This window comes from Dermacentor andersoni, chromosome 2 (genome assembly GCF_023375885.2).
Source record: "Dermacentor andersoni chromosome 2, qqDerAnde1_hic_scaffold, whole genome shotgun sequence".
NCBI lineage: Eukaryota > Metazoa > Arthropoda > Arachnida > Ixodida > Ixodidae > Dermacentor > Dermacentor andersoni.
In genome coordinates this window covers 124,086,243-124,104,996 of record NC_092815.1, presented here as the reverse complement: position 1 = coordinate 124,104,996, position 18,754 = coordinate 124,086,243, and the positions used below count along the sequence as shown (strand labels likewise).

Here is an 18,754-nt window from a genome sequence, read left to right as displayed (position 1 = left end):
CTCCCCTAAAGAGTACAATGAGCATTAAAATCCCCTACTAAAACAAATGGTTCTGGTAACTGATCTGTTAGATTTTCTAAGTGTTTAGTAGTAAAATGTGTGTGTGTGGGGGGGGGGGGGAATATACAGTGAGCGAATGGTGATGGTTTTGTAAGATAGAATGGTGACAGCTACGGCCTCTAAAGATGTATTTAATTGGAAATTTCGTGTAGGAGTGCCCCCCTGCACGACTATAGCCACTCCACCTGACAAACGGCTGGAACATTCGCAGTCCTTTCGGACAACGGTGAAGCCTCTAAGGAAATGACAGTGTTTAGGGCCTAAGTTTGTTTCCTGTAGGCAAAATGCGATTGGCGAAAAGTTATTTGTTATGTCTTTAATGTCACCTAAATTGCGAATCAGTCCTCTACAATTCCAATGCACGATAAAAGCCATAGTGGCAGAGTTGAGAATGGTAATTTACATATATGTACTAAGTAATGTAGGTGACATTTGTGAGTGGGAATATACTACTGGAAGAACGGTAACCGTTCAGGTTACCGTTCCCTTTGTTCGCGTAGTTATTGTGAGCTTGTCTTCCTTAGTGCGCTCCAGAGAGCGCTGATGTTTTGGCGTCGATGACGCCGGAGTTTTGGTGTCGATATCCATAACCTTCTCAGAAGCGCTGGATGATCGAGAACCAGGCGCTGAGACGCGCGTCTCAGGCCTGGGAGTTCGATTTAGCCTGGGGCCCTGTAGAACCGGGGTCTGCAGGCCCGTCTGTGATGATGATGATGGAGCAGCACTGGCTGCTGCCACCAAGGGGACGGATGGAGTTACTACTGCGCCACCGACTGCGGTCCCTGTAGACTCCCGAGACCACTGCGGAGCTGTCCCCTGCCGCACCGCACTGGCGTAGGTTGTTTGAGGTAAGTGTGCTAGTTTCTTTCTTGCTTCATAAAATGAAGTCTTCTCTTTCACTGTAAGTGCAATTACCTCTTTCTCTTTCTTCCAGCAGGGGCAAGATCGTGAATATGCTGGCTGATCTCCTTTGCAGTTTGTACAGTGTGGAGCAGCATTACAGTTTTCCGACTGATGGTCATTGGCACTACACTTTGCACATGTCGATTTACCTCTGCATGATTGCGATGCATGGCCGAACCTCTGGCACTTGAAACAGCGCCTCGGGTTTGGGATATACCGTCTTACGTTGATCTTAAGATAGCCTGCATCAAGTGTAGTAGGTACAATGCTGGTACCAAAGGTAAGTATAACGTGTTTCGTCGGGATTTGTTCGTCATTTCTTCGGAGAGTTATTCTTTGAACTTTGATTACATTTTGTTCTTGGAAACCTTCCAGGAGTTCTTCATCGCTTAGGTTTAAGAAATCTTCTTCTGATATTACACCCCTGCTTGTGTTGAGAGAACGGTGTGCTGAGATGGTGACTTTGATGTTACCGACACTGGTGAGATCAGCGAGCTCTGCGACTTGGTCTTTGGTTTTGAGTTCAAGGAGGAGGTCCCCACTTGACATCTTTGAAGCTTGGTATTGCTTTCCGATTTTTTCTACTAGGCATTTTGCTATTAGGAATGGCGATAGTTTTCTCATTGGCAGAGATCCTTCACTGTGGATCACATGATAGCGTGGGAACGTTTCTGCGTTGGTTTTCAAAGTGAAATCGAAAATTGCTTCGGTGCGCCCTCTTTTGATAGGACGATCTGCAAGGGGGGGGGGGGATGCATTTGTCATGTATTCTTAGAATATTCAGCGGCGATGGTAGCCACCCACCACCGAGCCCAACAAGGGGACGCTACGAGGTTAGGAACATACCTGTAAATGTCAGCTATACAACGCCGCTATAACCTAATATATGTACCCAAGGTTGGGTAGATACACACGGTTAACCCTTGCTGCCTGGAAAATGAGAAGTAAACTGAAGTGAGTAGAAGACAGGAAAGATTCAAAGTGAGAGAGAAAGACGAAGAGTGGAGAGGGGGACAGGAAGAGGCAACTGCCGATTTCCCCCGGGTGGGTCAGTCCGGGGGTGCCGTCTATGTGAAGCAGAGGCCAAAGAGGTGTGTTGCCTCCGGCGGGGGGCCTTAAAGGTCCAGACACCCAGCATCGGCTCAACCTCCAGGATCCCCCTTTCCCCAGACACGGCTAAGCCGCGCACGGCTACACGCGGGAGGGTCCAACCCTCGTGTGCTCGGGTACGTGGTGTCGCAACGCACCAGACGCCTGCTGACGCAGACGCCCCTGCGGGGCGTGCATAAGTTGCTAGATGAATGTTAAGCGGGTTTGTCTGGCCCTGACAGGTAGTATTTTACGGCCTGCACCAGCTATGAGGTGTGTAGGGGAGTCATAGGGCTGGACTTATTAAAAATGAACCGCAGAGTCTTCCTTCGCACCTTTCCTAGTTTTGATAAGTTCGTCGACGTGTGTTTAAACCAGATGATGTTAGCGTATTTTAAGACTGATCGAATGTATAGGTTACTATTCTCGTGTGCTTCGGTGCAAGGCGTAAACATTGGGTTTAATTCCAGAAGCTTCACATGAGAGGCCTCAATATTAACTTGTCCGGAGGGCTTCGAATTATTTTCGACCACTTGAGAAATCTTTATAATGTGCACTTAAATTCAAGTACGGGAGCGTTTTCTGCATATCGCCCCCATCGTAACGCGCACACTGCAGCTGAGAATCGAGCCCACGACCTCGCACTCAGTGGCGGCCACTGAGCCCACGCTTTGTGTAGTCTTGTGTTAAGCCCTGCATACATCGGCGATTGTCTGCCGTAGATGTTTATCGTGACAGCCTTCTCAGAAGCGCGAAAGTAAAAGGCCAACATTAATCTGTGCCAAAAATAATAGGACAAACTTACGCATTTTTCTAACATAAAGTTAAGTTACCACTTAGAGACCCCCATTGTGATACATTAGGAGAATAAGACATACAAAAGGAGAAAAAACGTTTGCAAATAGAGATAAACCGAAAAGACAACTTCGGACATAAGTTGTAGTCAGCCAAGTTACTTAGTAATCAGAGATTTGAAACAACTGCTCACAGAACGAACTGCTGTGCGACAAGTGAACTAATGCCGCTGAGCGGGTAACAGTATCATCACCTCACCCGCCGTGGTTGCTTAGTGGTTATGGTGTTGGGCTGCTAAGCACCAGGTTGCGGGATCGAATCGCGGCCACGGTGGCCGCATTTCGATGAGGGCGAAATGCGAAGACACCCGTGTACTTAGATTTAGGAGCACGTTAAAGAACCCCAGGCGCTCTATATTTACGGAGCTCCCCACTACGGCGTGCCTCATTATTAGATCGTCGTTTTGGCACGTAAAGCCCCGGAATTTTCTTTTTATCATCACCTCGCATAGTACGGCAATAGCACCTCAAACATACGAGAAGTACTCCCCTCCCACACATACACACGCACGCACGAACGAACGAACAAATTGCAGATAAAGACGGTGAGGAATCTGGCAGAGAGAGAGAGAGAGAGATAAAAGCAACGACAGAGAGTGTGACTACAGGATACTTCGGGGCGGCTTCTCTGTACTGAAGAAGGGAACATGGGTACGAAATATGACAGAAAGTAAAAGTAAGAATAATGAAGAAGACAAGACTGTCCGACTGCGGACAGATACGCACAGGTATGGGTAACGTGTGGCTCCGACAGCCCTTGCCGCAGCTGTCCTTCGCTTTCGATTTGGCACAATTTCCAAATAAATTTGGCACTTCACGCAAGCACGCGGGGAAGTCTTAACAGAGGTTTATTTCTCCGGTTGCGCATACGCATACCGCAACACCTGCGTTGAGCAGTAAGAGGGCAACAAATCGACAATGGAATAAAACCGCACAGGAGCGAGGCGGGAGGAATCTCACCTGGTTCGTCTCCATGGGCATGCTCTTGTCATCGGCAAGCGTGAAGTGCCGTACCTCCGCCAGCCTTTCGGTCCGAGTGCAAGCAAAGATGCTGGCGCCCTTGAGCTGTGCAGAAATTTCCAGGCATATGTTCACCAGTAGGCATGCTTATTTTTAATATACTGCAGAATACATTATGCTATTGACTTGCGAGTTGCTAGAGGACCCATGAGAAAACGTGCGTCTTTTTTTTTTTCCTATACGCATCTGTCAGACGGCGTGTTCAAAATGCAACAACGCCGACTTGGGACGAGGATGAAAATTGGAGAGCCGACTGGGAAGTTCCCAATTTAATGTTAGCATTTGTCCTTCTCTGCTCCTCGTATCTTTATTTCTTTTTTGCTCAAGTCCCGCTGTTACATTTCCAATCACCCAGGACCAACTAGTCTAATGTTTTACGTTAACATGACGTGTTCGTCGTGAAACCGGCAGGTTTATTCAACGTTTCGCTACCGAAGCAATGCGAACCGCCTGCAAGCGTCCGGACCATTTTGACGCCACCTTATTTAAGTGATTCCCACCACAGGACACGGGTACCCACCACTCGAGGAAAGCCCAAGATGGCGGATACCGTGCCGAAAGCTTGTCGCATCGCTTCACGAGTTGCACCACACCGCACATACTACAGTCCGGCCAAGTGTACGACATAACTCACGGTATCGGTGTCGTTGGTGAAGGCGATCGCCAGGTAGCGACCGGCCATGGATGCGACGCCCCCCATCGTCACCTCGAGCGTTCGGTTGTCCGCGCTCAGGGCGTACGTGACGGTCAGGTCGCAGCGGCTGGCCTTCTCGCACTTGGTGCGCGTGCGCGAGAGCGTCACGCAGCTCTTCGACTGGCCGCAGCCTTCCATGGAGACAGCTGCGAGAGGACGGCGAGAGGGGTCATAGTTGGTCCTTCGAATATCTTGTTCGCAAGTCTCGAATATTTTGATCGCCTGCGGATGTGCACCCACTGCCTTCTCGAAGACCTGTACGGTTTGCCTTGCGCGTTGGCGTAAACTAAAGCAGCTTCGCGAAGCAGGGGATCTCGGAGGTGAAATGTTGCCGAAGATCCGTGCGACGTTAAAGGAAGGTCTTACCAGCAAACGAGCAAGTCACACAGGCAAAACGAGCTTAAAAAGCACAAACTTATATACGCACCACAGACTTCGATCGTGAAGGGTGGTCAAAATAAATCCTGAGTCCCCCACTATACGGCGTGCCTGATAACTAACTCGTGGTTCCGGCACGTGAAACCCTAGAATTCCATTTAGTTCTAGTCATCATTGGTCACAAATAAAGCAACATCAAGTTAAATGCTGTGGCTTAGCTTCCAACGGACAAGCTGTAGACTTTGTGCTACAACACTGAAAAGAAGCTTAATGAATGAATGAGCTGTGCGGTGTTTGTGCAGCGGGTCCGGCGGACCAATGGCACATCATGTGGGACTGTGCCAGGTTCCCGACGGCAGCTACCTCCAGGACTTACCCGCCAGAACTTCAAAGTGCACTGCAGTCAGCAGACAAGGACTCACAACTATGGGCCGTCCAGCAGGCCCGGGGTGCACTCGAAAAGCATAAGCCTCATGACCCACTACAAACGGGCCCAACTGGGCTAGTGCAGAGTAGGGTATAACCCCGGGTCGACGCTTGGCCAGCGTCACGACTCGTTAAATCGTCGTTTGCCGGCACTTTATTAAAGTTATTCCTATCCTAATGAACGTAAACTGTCTTACAACAATTAGCATAAGCGGCGCTAATCAAAATAACGCATCGAATCCAAACACGTTGTGCTATCGCCAATTATTTTCCCTTAAGGATCCATAGGTGGGCATTACGTACCATGGGACATCCCATAAGTTCATTTGTAAAGTACCAAGCTGTTCACCATGCCGTAGAATTTGCTCGGAACATAATCTCTGGCATTTGGAGACACGTGATTTCTGCAGAGCAGCACCTGCTCTACTCAGAATTTTGATATGTGAAAACGAGGTGAAGTGCTCGTTTCTTTCAAAGCTACTAAGTAACCTTTTGTTGTTTTCAGAGCGCCGTGAAAAAAAAAAGCCGCTAATTCAAGTTTCAAATGTACCTTGGTCAATTTGGTGGAGTGATGTCCTTACACTTAAAAAGAATATTCACATTGTTGCTATAGACGGGCTAAAACACAAAATTTTATAACATTTTTCCAACGCCTCCTTGTGGTTTTGATTTCGCGAGCATCTCTGGAATTGGTCTCACCCGGCCCAGATGCCGATCTTCATCAGGCTTTGCGTATCGTACCGCAACATCTTAATAAAGTAAACGCATAAATCGCACATCCAAGTGTCAATAAGGTTAACCCGATTAACAGGGCTCCTCAATCATTTATCTGCAATGACATTTCCCTTTTAAGCTCGTGATCTGATCATGCCCATCAAATTTTACCCACAAAGTTTGCTCTAAGTAATTGAATGTAACACTTGAAAGTCACATTCACGCGAATAACCCACACTTGCATGCGGCGAGCACAACAACGTAGCTGGCTAATATTTACTCACGGAATTCGTCCACCTGGAAAGCGCTGGCGATCTCGATGTCATACCAGTACTCGTTGTTCACCACGAATGTGCCCCTGCGCAGTGAAAGAGAGAGAGAGAGGGAGAAAGCGAGAAATGAGACAGCACTGAGATGTTATTATCATCATCATCAACGGCTTATTTTTATGACCACGGCAGGAAGGAGGCCTATCCCAGCGCCCTCAAGTTAGCTAGCTGATGCCAACTTGCGCCTGCAAATTTCCTAATTTCATCACCCCACCTAATTATAGACCGTCCTCGACTGCGCTTCCCTTCCCTTGTCACCCATTCTGTAATACTAACGACTCCACTACCACTCTCTTCCTGTCTCTTAACGTTACGCTTAACACTTCTCGTTCCGCCGCTCTTTGCGCGGTCCTTAACTTCTTCTCGGGCTTCTTTTGTTTCGAGTTTCTGTCCCATATATTAACACCGGTAGAATCCAGTGATTGTACACTTTTCTTTTCAGCGACAGTGGTAAGCTTGCAGTCAGGATTTGGTAATGCCTGCCGTATGCGCTCCAACTCATGTTTATTCAGTAAATTTGCTTCTCATGGTGAGGGTCCCCTGTGAGTAGTTGGCCTAGATAAAGCTTTTCCCCCTACAAACACTAGAGGCTGACTGGTGATCATAATTTCTTGTTTCATTGCCAGGCTATTGAACATTAACTTTGCCTTCTGCATATTAATCTTCAACCCCAATCTAGCACTTTCTCGGTTATGGTCCTCAATCATTTGTTGAAATTCATCTCCAGTATTGCTGTACAAGATTATACCGTCTGCGAAGTCGAGGTTGTTGAGATATTCGCTAATGATCCTAACTTCTAAGCCTTTCCAGTCTAATAGCTTCAATGCTTCTAAGCATGCAGTGAATTGTAAATAACATCGCAGTGAATAGCATTGGAGAAATTGCGTCTGGTTGGCTGACCCCTTTCTTGATAGGTAATTATCTGTTTTTCTTGCGGAGAAAGAAGGTAGCTGTGGAATCTTTGTTGATATTTCCCAAGATATTCACGTATGCCTCCTACACTTCTTTATTACGCAATGCCTCCATGAGTGCTGGTATATGTACTGAATCAAATGCCTTTTCATAATCTATGAAATCCATACAGAGAGGTTGATTATACTCCGCAAATTTCTCAGTTACCTGACTGTTTACATGGATGTGATTCATTGTAGAATATCTTTTCTTGAAGCTAGTCTGCTCTCTTGGTAGATCGAAGTCAACTGTTGCCCTGACTATATTAGAAATTATCTTGGTAAATATGTTATACAATACTAGAAGCAGGCTAATAGGCCTATGATTATTCAATTCTTTAACGTCTCTCTTCTTCTGGATTAGTATAATAGTGCAATTCTTCCAGATCTCTGGTACACTTGAAATCCTGAGGCATTGCGTATAAAGAGCCGCAAGCTTTTCAAGTATAATACCACCTGCATCTTTGATTAAGTTCATTGTAATTACGTCATCTCCTGCCGCTTTCCCCTGGGACATGTTCTGAAAGGCCATTATTGCTTCAATGCTATTTATATAAGGAGCCTCTGTATCTATCTTTCACTACTTCCAATGAAGGTAGCGTGGCTGCTCTGGGCACTGTAGAGGTCTGTATAGAATTATTCTGCTGCTTTTGCTATATCACCGGAATTGCTGGTGACATTACCCTGCTTATCTTTCCGAGCACACATCTTGCTTTGTCCTATGCCAACTTTTCTTATCACTGATTTCATGCTGCGGCCATTTCTTTGCTGCTTCCTCAATCTTTCGCACGTTATAATTTTCCAATATCACTTACTTTCTTCTTGTTGATCAGTTTTGACAGTTCAGCGAATTCTATCTTATCTCTTGAGTTGAACACTTTCATGCTTTGTCATTACTTTATTAGGTCCTTTGTTACATGGGGGAGCTTACCTACTGGTTGCCTTGGTGCACTATCTTATTTCGACATATTTCTTCATTTATCGTGCATTTTTTTTGTTTTTCATCAGTCAGGCAACTTCCTTTTGTTGTTGTTGTTGTTGTTGGAAATGCACTCCTCACTGTAACGCGTGTTAAGAATCCACTGCGACTTTGTCGCCAGTTTATGGCATGCTACGTACAGTCGAGTGCAAAAGTTTCAGCACAAGGTTGACGGCAAATTTCTTGTTTGTTCTCAGCCTAGGCATAAAGCCTGAAATCAAGTGTACTGCCCACGTGCACCTGATTAACCAGCGCCGTGCTTTTATACAATTTCACGTTGCACGGCTGTGCTAGACGAAATTATTATTATTATTATTATTATTATTATTATTATTATTATTATTATTATTATTATTATTATTATTATTATTATTATTATTATTATTATTATTATTATTATTGAATATGTCATGGTCTCTAGGCTTTTGCACTCGATTGTTCAAAGACGTCCCGTTTCAAGTGCGAAAAACGTAGGCAAAGCACCATACAGCCCAAAGCAGCGGAGAGTTTGTGTATCGCGATTACGATCAAATTGGTCGGTTTGATGTTTTCATGCTCGCTATTGCCGCTTCTTCGTTCTGGTATTAAATATACGAGCCCCACCTTTAGCTCCTGACGCAATACTATATGACATTTCGGACATCAGTTTCCCGACTCAGTTACATGACAAGTGAACAAATTATCGTTTCGAAACATCGTTTAATGCGTCGTACGTCGCGGTATTAAACGACTGCAGTTCCAGATTTCCCTGTCGGATGTTCGGACGAAACAGTTCCACATTAACAGCTTGATGCGCTTGCACACAGACAAGAGTGTTAAAGTTGTCGACAAACTCTTATCCGTTTAAAGGTAGCCTCCCCCTCCTCTCACCCTCTCCCCCTATAGACAAAAATAAAATAAAAAGTACCACAGCGAAACGAAACATCGCCAGAGTCGTTATAGCGCTCCCAGTGGAGCGACAAAGCCACCCAAACAAAATAGTTCCCCCGTTAATTATACAAACCTGCCCGGGGTTTTACCCACTGCAATGAAACCGGCATTTCACCGGCGTCAGCTCGCCGAAGATTGTTTCACGTGACTCGACAAACGAAAAAAAAAAACTATAGAACACCGCTACCCATGCGCTAATACTTCGTATTTTGTGATTCGTGAATATGGCTAAGAAATAAAGAGCGAGCAAGGCACGTGAGCAAATAAAACGTACGACTCTTGGGAAAACTACTTTAAGCACTTAATCATCGTCAAGTGGAATCTAAGCAAACAAAAAAGACAAAGCGCACAACGCCAGGTTTTGTCAATGGACGCCGCCTCCCCACCTCAAAAAAAAAAAAAAATGCAAAGTAAGGGCCATTAGGGAACCTGTTCCTGGCGTCCATTATGCTAAAGAGGTTCCGTTTGGATCTTTTTACTTTGCGCAAGGTAGTTCCTCGGTATCGCCATAGCCTTCCATGGCGCCTGCTACGAGTTCGCTCTCAGAAAAGAAAATACGACATTTCTCTGATCCAGAATATAACTCCGCACGGAGCACTACTTTTCACTACTCCTGCTCCCTAAATCAGTCATACAACGGGAAGTCACGCCGAGACGTACGTTCTACGTTTGCACACGTACCTCACATATTTTTGTTTTCTGTTTTTCATTTGCTCCTGCGTCAAGCTGACAGCATTACCAGATCACTGTCGACGGCTCTCTAGTGTTGTTCTGTAATGGTTTCCACGTGAGTGACGGATAGCCTGATTCATGCAAAAGCAACAAATCCAAGATTGCAGATATTCACCAGAGACCCCTAAACGTAATACTTTTCCAATGTGTTTTATTCCAATCTTCTGGCGCCAAATTTACGTTGTCGCCGATGCAAGGCTCCCAGCGTTGTTTGAACAGGCCAACGAAATGCTCCCTTCGCTTATAGGAGGTGACTTTTGTTTGCTTTCAAAGCGAACAGCATTGCCTTACTTGACAAGCTTTCCTTAAGTAAATGGCTGACCAGACGCGAGTAACATGCAGAAGTGGAGAGGGTTTCGGTGAGGTCGGGCTAGGGTAGTGAAAGTAGACTAACTGATGAGGAAGGTGGTGTCAGCATCTGTGATTGGACCGATTCTTTTTGATTAGCTTTCAGTGGTTGGTAGAAAATCGCAGCGGAATGCAACAGAGGGGTAAATACGCAGCTAAAACGGAACCTCAACGAAGAAAACTTGGCTGACCAATGTCGTGTGCCTGCTGAAAAGGCTCGAGCACGTTACACTCTCACGCAAAAATTTTTATTATACGCAAATAAATTCATTTTCTCCCCAGCAGCGCTGAGCACCCAGTGCCAGAGCAATCGGCAGGCCGCCACCTTCTAATCATTTTGGAACAGGGCACATTCCGGCTGTTACGAAAAAAAAAACGTTTTATACGACATGTGGCTGCATCTCTATGCGTATACGTCACTTTGCCGCGGCGTTTTTTCGTGGCTTTGTGAAGTCACGTGACAGACAGGTGACGTGGGCGCACCCTGAAATCTTTTGACCGATTGCGGAGGGCTGATGGTGAAAAGGGCGTAGAACGGGAAATAATTATTTTTCTTGTGTTCCGTCTAATCATGCACAGTCAGTGTGCACACGTCATATTAGATGAGGAGCTTCCGCAGTTTTCCTGGCGTCGCGCGACAGACAAGTGAAGTGGGCATGGCCCCCAAAAATTTTGACCAATCTTGGAAGGCTCATTGCAGTTTGAATAGCTTTAGATTATAGCGCCCCAGTTTGTAGGGACGTCGTCTCGGCAGATATGGAAGAAATATAGCAGTTTACTATGTACGGCTGCTTCAGTCGACATTAATGTTGCACATCTGGAAGAATACTGATGAAATGGTCTTTAAAGGATCTTCCGAATCCACCTCCATGGCCATGAGTAGCACTGATTAAAAATACCAGAGCTATGGGCACAAATGCGTAAGAAAGCTCGTAAGTAAACTGACGTCATTATGGTGCGGCCGTAGGATACACGTAGCCCTGTGTTCAAGAGACATTATCCGCTCAGGCATTGTTTCCATTTACCCACTGTGTCAATCTTTTGGTCTTGCGCCTAGTGAAGAAGTCAGTGTTGCTTTTCTTTGGAGCACCACTAACCAAGCGCGGCCACACAGCAAGCTTCACCAACTTCTTGTCGTTGCTGACTGAATTGAATGTTGCTGGCTGAGCAGTTCTGGAGGTCTTGAAGCCATGATGTAGCATACGAGAATTCATTTACCAGGTGACTGCTGTTGTGATCATGTACTACGTTACGCCTGCTCTTTAAAGGATGTACCGCATCCGCCAACACGGCAATGAGCTGGGCGCTGATTACCGCTAATAAAGCTAGGTGTACAAATACGTAAGAAAGCAGATTAGGGGACAGCTGTCGCTCCAAGAAAATTGCAGAGTGCCACACGCACCCCGCGGATTTTCTGGATTTGGTTCCCACAGGCAGTAAGCCCTTTCAAAAGTGAAAAACCGTGAAGTGGTGGACAAGCGTGTACTAAACCGCTGAAATTGTTTTGTAACTTTATGTAAAGAACAATTGAATTCAAAGGTTCCGTACGAGTAAAAATATGTGAGGGTGAGCCGGCGAACACGGTTCAATCTGCGTGCGCGAGCGAGGAACGCGGTCCGGATGCGGGCCCTCTCCTGTGGCGCGCGAGGCAAGGGGGTGAGGAGAGGGAGGAGGGGCGTTCTTTTCCGGCGGCTGCTACGGCGGCTCGATGTCCTCCTCGCCCGCCGCTCCATACAGAGTGGAGATAACCGCGGCGTCTACTACGGCGTCGGCCACGCAAATCGCGGACGCCGTAGGGAGGCGTAGCCGGCGCTCGTGTGTCTTGAACACGATCTGCGACGTGGCTAAAGTGCATGCCCGCGCGGGCCTCATCTTCAAAGCGATCTGCGATATTTTCAGAGTGCGCGTACTGCCGGTAGCTTCGTATGCGCTGTGCTTTCGACGTTTCGTTCGCGCTGAAGTGAGACATGCATGAAAGTCAATTCGCTTGCTGCTGCCACGATTCCTAACTCCAGCGTTTTCACAGACAGTGTCCGCTTTCATCGAGCAAGATGTGACCATGTTTACCTGTGCGCGTGACATCGTGCTGGTTAATTTAGTTAAAACACGTTGACGGGCTAGTTGGCTTGAATCCATGACAGAATGTGTAAGCGCGACTGGACAAGGACGTAGAAAGAAGCAGGCACACAAAGACAGCGCTGTCTCTCTGTGTCTGTTTCTACGTCCTCGTTGAGTCCCGCTTACATATTCTATCATCGTTAACTTAGTACGCGAATGTTTGGACATGTATGTACTTCTGAGCAGGCACAACTTGTATTTGCCAATCATTTCTGTACTTTATGCCCCAAGCCTCCCTGCATTCGTGATTTTAACGCGACAGCGTTCTCGGCCCGTGTCGTAACAAATCCGGTATCGGCGGTGGAAGTCGTTTCGGGAAAAGTCATTCCGAACTACAACCATGCAGGCCCTCTGCGTGGCGCACAGGCGTTACTGAACTAATTTAATTCCGCAAAGTAAAACGCGTCAAAAAATCGTAAAGTACGACCCAAACACAACCTACAGACATGACAGCCTCGAATTATGATTTGAATATACCAGAAGACATAATTCTGTTTCGCGGAAACTAAAACGCACGCCCCTATTCCAGGGTTTCTACCACTCACAGAGCAGCGCGGCCCGCTCTGTTCCTTGCAACATCATCCAGACGGCGCTCGCCTCCGCGCATCGGCAAGAAACCTGCGGTTGCCGGGAAGCGTGACAAGCAGTCAAGGACCTCTGAAGGCTGTCGCGTTTCACTATTAAAGGCCAAGCTTAAGCATCCTCGAATTTTTTTCTTGCTGCGAATACTGTTTTCTTCGGTTGCTTGTTTTTCTTGCCCAAACACTCATCTGCTAATTGCACCAGGCGTCTTGGTTCGCCTACATTGCTCATTCATTCAAGCGCTCTGGCGATAAGTGTCCATCGGTGTGCGCGTGTGCGAGCGTATGTTCTTTTATTTGCTAATCTGTTCTTCATTTCTGCATAATCAGCAGAAACTCAAATGTTGAACTAAAGGCGGTGACGAAAGGTGTCAACCTTTTCAATACCATTTCGGAAATCAAATAAAGAATTGCAGCAGATCCAGCGAGTTGGAATGTATATAGAGCGAAGCTTTGTGTAAATGCACAAATCACACCCACACACACAAAAGCAGGCGCACACAAATCACACAGAGCCTTCTGTTAAGAAGAGTTGCTGACTACTAGCGAGCATTCGAAGGACTCTTGAAGGCATCATTGTTTCAGAGGCAGCATGAGCACACGTACGTAGCACAATTCGAATCCATTCTATCCGCAAGAAGTCCTCACTTCGTCAATACCGTGCAACCGCAGATGCGCGAAGAATAGCTTTCTGGTTCTTTATTTCCTTCCCCCGCACGGCCGGTACAGCAACTGCTGCGGATGAATGGATGGATGGATGGATGGATGGATGGATATTATGAGCGTCCCCTTTGGAACAGGGTGGTGGGTTGCACCACCAAGCTCTTGCTATTTATTGCCTAATGTCTTACCTAAGTTAAGAAACAAAAACGAAAGAAAAGAAAAACCACTATGAGCTTCCACAACCAAATTTTCTGACCCCTATTGCGAACTTTGCTTTTGTACGTCTCCGTTTTTTGTTGTTTCTCTACTTTTCTCCACCAATCCTCCAATCGTCTCTTACTAATCCCTACTGCGGACATGTTGACTTTTCCCCTGCTCTCGCTAAACCCAAGGGCTTCAAGGAGGCCAGTGGTGCCTAAATCGATCACTGGGCAGATGTCTTCACATTCTAATAAAACACGTCCCATCGTTTCCCTAGCTTTACCGCAGCATGCACATGCTTCTTCTTCCTTGTTATATCTCGCTTTAATGGATGCGCGGAGGCGAGCGTCATTTGGTGATGCTGCAAGGAACCCAGCGGTGCGCGTGCTCCGCTGTGATTGGTTGGCCTATCCGGCAAGCGACCAACCAGGCTGCAGCGCCCATGGTCACGAAAGCCGGCGAGATTCGCAAAGGAAAGCGTCGCTTTCAAAATACAAGAAGTGTCGCCAGTTTCGTCCGAACTGCGAAGCGCTGAAAGCGATGGTGAGGTTGATTGAAGCTCCTCGAACGGACTTTTATTGCTCGTTCCGATGAGACCAATGCGTGCACGCAACTGCACAGCGGGAACGCCAGTTCGTGTGCGTGCAACGCTCAAGCTAGCAACAGTAGTTAAATACACTGTTCTGGCTGTGAAACAGATCAGATTGAGGATAGCGTGACGGTGCGTCTACAAGGCTATGTGTTTTTTTTTTAATGTCGATGTGAATTACATGGACACTCCAAACGAACTTTCGCCGTTGGCGTCGCCGTGAGGCTCCGCATATACTTCGATATATGTATATTATATGCCATGTCTTCCCATATGACATGCTGTAATTGTAGGTGATATTGCCACACTATTCTATCACTAAAGCTCCGCATACCAGTTCCTACATCCTTGACAAATTTATTCCTCAGAATTTTGAGAATGGCAGCCCACAAAGAGAAGTCATCAAGCCAGTGCATGCCTCTCATCTAAAAGCTTCTCAGACTATTAAACAATAAAAGTGCGAAGCAATATCGAGACTCAAACCTGAAAGTAATGTAGTTTTACTGGCGCGGCAGGCTGCACTGTCTCCGGGATCGGCCCACGAAAGAGGTTTGAAACATTATCGATGCGGAAAAGTGGTGGTAAAGTCGCTGAGAAAGGCGCTGTATTTAATTAATAAGCATAAATGTATTGTCCGACGGCAGGATTCAAAGTGATCACCCCTAGCACACGAGCTCGATCATCGAAACATTAGGCAACGGGTGCACGCCTGAGTACAGGGTATGTAACATTCTTAATTATTTACCGCGGGGAAGCCAGCATTGATGAGACGCTTGGCGCGTTTTGTGAACACACAGCGCCATTTTTCACCGTCATCAGGACGTAAAAATACTGATTTCTTTAGTTTTAGTATATTTTCTGAAGAACTTTAGTACCCGCCGCGGTGGCTTAGCGGCTATGGCGTGACACTACAAAGCACGAGGTCGCGGGATCAAATCCCAGCTGCGGCGGCGACATTTCCATGGGGGCGAATTGCAAAAAACCCGTGTACCACACATTAGAGGCACATGAAAGATTCCCTGGTAATTAAAATTAATGACGGGTCTCATAACCAAATCCTGGTTTCGGCACGTAAAACCCCAGAATTCAAGAACGTTGCTCACATTAACTGTACGATTTTCCTTTCCGTCAGCATTTGACGTAATAGTTCTGCAGAAACCCGCAAAGTGGAGAGCAGCAATTATTAAGGGAAACTCAGACAACCACTTTTTCGTAGCAATTGCTACAAAGGAAACTCATACGGGTTCCTCGAAAGAAAAGCCTCGCAGTTGAAGAAAAGTTCGTCCTAGTCCGGGACTCGAACCCAGGACCACCACTTTGCCGGGGCAGCCGCTCTGCCATCTGAGCTAACGAGGTGGCAAGGCGAAGTCAAATATGTTTAACAACTCGAAGCAAAGGCAAGAGTTTGACGTAATAGATCTGCGGAAACCCGCAAGGTGGAGAGAAGTAATTATTAAAGGGAAATTCCAATGCTAGGCGGCGAAAGATGTGCAGGCGTGTTCATGTTCCAGTCGCAGAGACTGGTGCACGGAAGAAGCTGCGTTCTAACATGTCAAGTTATACAACTTTGCTCGATGGAATGAATTGTGAAACAGCCTACGCCGACTATGCAGACCATGTAGACCCTGTCAGCTTGCGACATCGTTATCCCCCACGTAGTAGCCAAAGTACGGTATCTAGAACAGTGAGACACACTGCGCGTTTCCTTTCCCTCCGCATCTCCTTTATTTACCCGCATCTGGTTGGATTCCCAAAGTTTTGTGGTCAACAGCGAGAACAATCTTAATGTGACAGTAACAGGAAGGTCAGCCGCTAGAGCTTTGTCTCTGGCCTACTGCTCTGCATTGCAGAAAGGGAGAAAGGAAAGAAATAAGAGAGAGAGAGAGAGAGAGAGGATGACGCTGATAGCGTATAGTGAACCAAGTGCTCGCGCGTGCGATACGCAAACACGTTCTGCGCACACTTCACTCACGTCGCAATGTGCAGGTGTCTGTCGTGTATATGCCCTGAGCCCGGAGGTAAGGCCGTTCTCCGCTAAAAGAAAACTGTAAATTGCGCTCTTGTTCTGCCCGAAGTGCAGGCTTTACAATCTCCAGTCTTCTCCTCGCACTCCTTAGTTTATCGGTGTACTGCCACACGACGATATTTTGACTGGGTGGTTAGCGAAGGCAATGCTACCGCGTTTAAGAGAAGAGCACACACACACAAAACAAAGGTGTGGCTGGGTTCGCGTACTTGAGGGCAACGTCGATCTCCGGCAAATCTGGCGGCATCCAGGAGAACCAGAAGTCGTGCTTGCCGGAAAGGTCGCCGTTAGTGAGCGCGTTGGGCGGCCCGTCCTCGCACTGCAGCGGACGCAGTGAGTCGGACCACTTGTCGAAGTATCCCTGTGGCTCGGTGCCGCCGCTCGCCGAACGAAACACCAGGATCAGCGCGTTCACCGCCACGTCGGGAGAACTCATGTTCACTGCGAGGAAAGAAGAAGAAAAAAAGAAACAAAGGCGCATTAGTTATGCGGGCCAATAACTTCGCCAGTGTAAGTGCCGCTTATTCTTCTTTTCTTTTAAAAACTGATTTTGCGAACGCAGGTTCACGGCAATAGGTGCTAACTTGGGCCGGTTGGCACATGCCTGAAGAAAACGAGTAACGGCGCAAACATCGGCACGTGACTGAGACAGACGAAGAACTGAGTTTCAGCCAGCCTGAGTTTATGTACTAGAAAAATAGAATGGTGGAAATGAGTCACCCCGTAGCCGGCTGTGCAAAAATTCAATTCAAGATTGTGCAGTCCAACGCAGATTTTGCAATCTGTGAAGTGAGCTTTCGTGAAGCTGTTAATTAAATGATACAAAACTGTTTACATTCTTCTACAGCGCATTTTCCAAGATGATGACCACGTGCCTGCCCGGCAAATCGGCAAGACGCAGAAACCCGTAGGTGATCCACGCGAAAACGGATCGCACTGTCTCCGGGATCGGCCTCCTTTTCATGACACCATCTGTGGAATCAGCCCAGCTCACTTTCGCGCTAGCTTTATGTCTGGACCACCTTACTTGGCAAGAAGCCGACCGGAGAAGGCGCGCCAAACCGCGGAAACGAAAGCATCGAAAGCATCCTTTTAATAAAGGAACTATTCACTTGAAGGCGTACACATTGTTGCAGAAGATATTCAGACATCGTTTGTTGATTCACTGTCCCATGGCGAGGTGCAGATTTAGTACAGGATTGTAGCACGTGGACGACGCTTTCGAGTCCCAGTGCGAGTATACTTTCCGTTATTTCAGGCCAACTCTCAAACGCTCTCGCTGTGCTTGAGCGGTTAGCAGGTACGAGTACAATTTATTTCAGCGCGAAGAAGGGTTTGTTTGGCGTTCAGCACAGTACACGAGAACTTTTTTGACTCAGTTGATCAAGCGTTTAGGAAAGCCGTCACCGGCGAAAAAAATGGTTGTCTAAGTTGAAATACACTCGGTTTCCCCTTGTCTTCAAAGGACAGGTGGCATTTTCGCTACGCCTACTTTGACGACCGGAGCGGCGTGCCAGAGACAAAAGATAGCTTTGCTTGACTGTGTTCCAATACTCGCCGTATAAATAGACGGCAAAGTAGACAGCTAAGCAGACAGGGGCCATTTTTAAGTCTCGTTCCAATTCTCACGAAGACGTCAAAGTAGACAGCTTCGCGAACACAGAATCGAAGTCAAAAACAATGCACGCTGCTTTCCTGTACAAACAAGATGGCAGCGTAGCAAGTCGCTTGGAAAACCGACAGGAAAGTCGTCTGCGCGCAAGAAAACGTAGACACACCTTCCTACGCCCTTAATCTAAGTCACATCATGTTTTTCATAGGTTCGCAGGCGCAGAGACTTAAGATAGAGAAATAATGTGTGCTTTTCTCAACTTTCTATTGCCGCCACAAGGTGGAGTCACGTCGCATTAGCGTCTTTCAAACGTTTGCCATACGGTTCCAAACGCGTTCCATAAGATGACCTCCGAAGCTGTCTCGGCTGTCTCCTTAGCTGTCTACGTAGACTCTCTCCAATGCTGTCCAGAATTGGAACACACCCCTAGTTGACGAGCACTGCTTTTTGTATGATGCCTGGGAATGGGTTAGCCAGTTCTACATTTTACTCTGATGGTTAGTCGAACTATTCAATACCCTATGCTGTCCTGAACGCAGAGTTAGTTTTATAGAGGTA

General features: G+C 46.9%; 1 protein-coding gene across 1 annotated transcript in view; it reads right to left on the bottom strand.

Moving 5' to 3' along the window:
- LOC140216146 (uncharacterized) overlaps window positions 1-18,754 on the bottom strand; it is a 291,954-nt gene that overhangs the window by 18,086 nt on the left and 255,114 nt on the right. The window contains exons 2-5 of the mRNA XM_072286529.1: window positions 16,794-17,025; window positions 6,423-6,496; window positions 4,561-4,766; window positions 3,867-3,971 (exon numbers count right to left, since the gene is read on the bottom strand). Coding sequence (XP_072142630.1) covers window positions 3,867-3,971; window positions 4,561-4,766; window positions 6,423-6,496; window positions 16,794-17,025 — 617 coding nt within the window. The remainder of the gene's footprint in view (window positions 1-3,866; window positions 3,972-4,560; window positions 4,767-6,422; window positions 6,497-16,793; window positions 17,026-18,754) is intronic.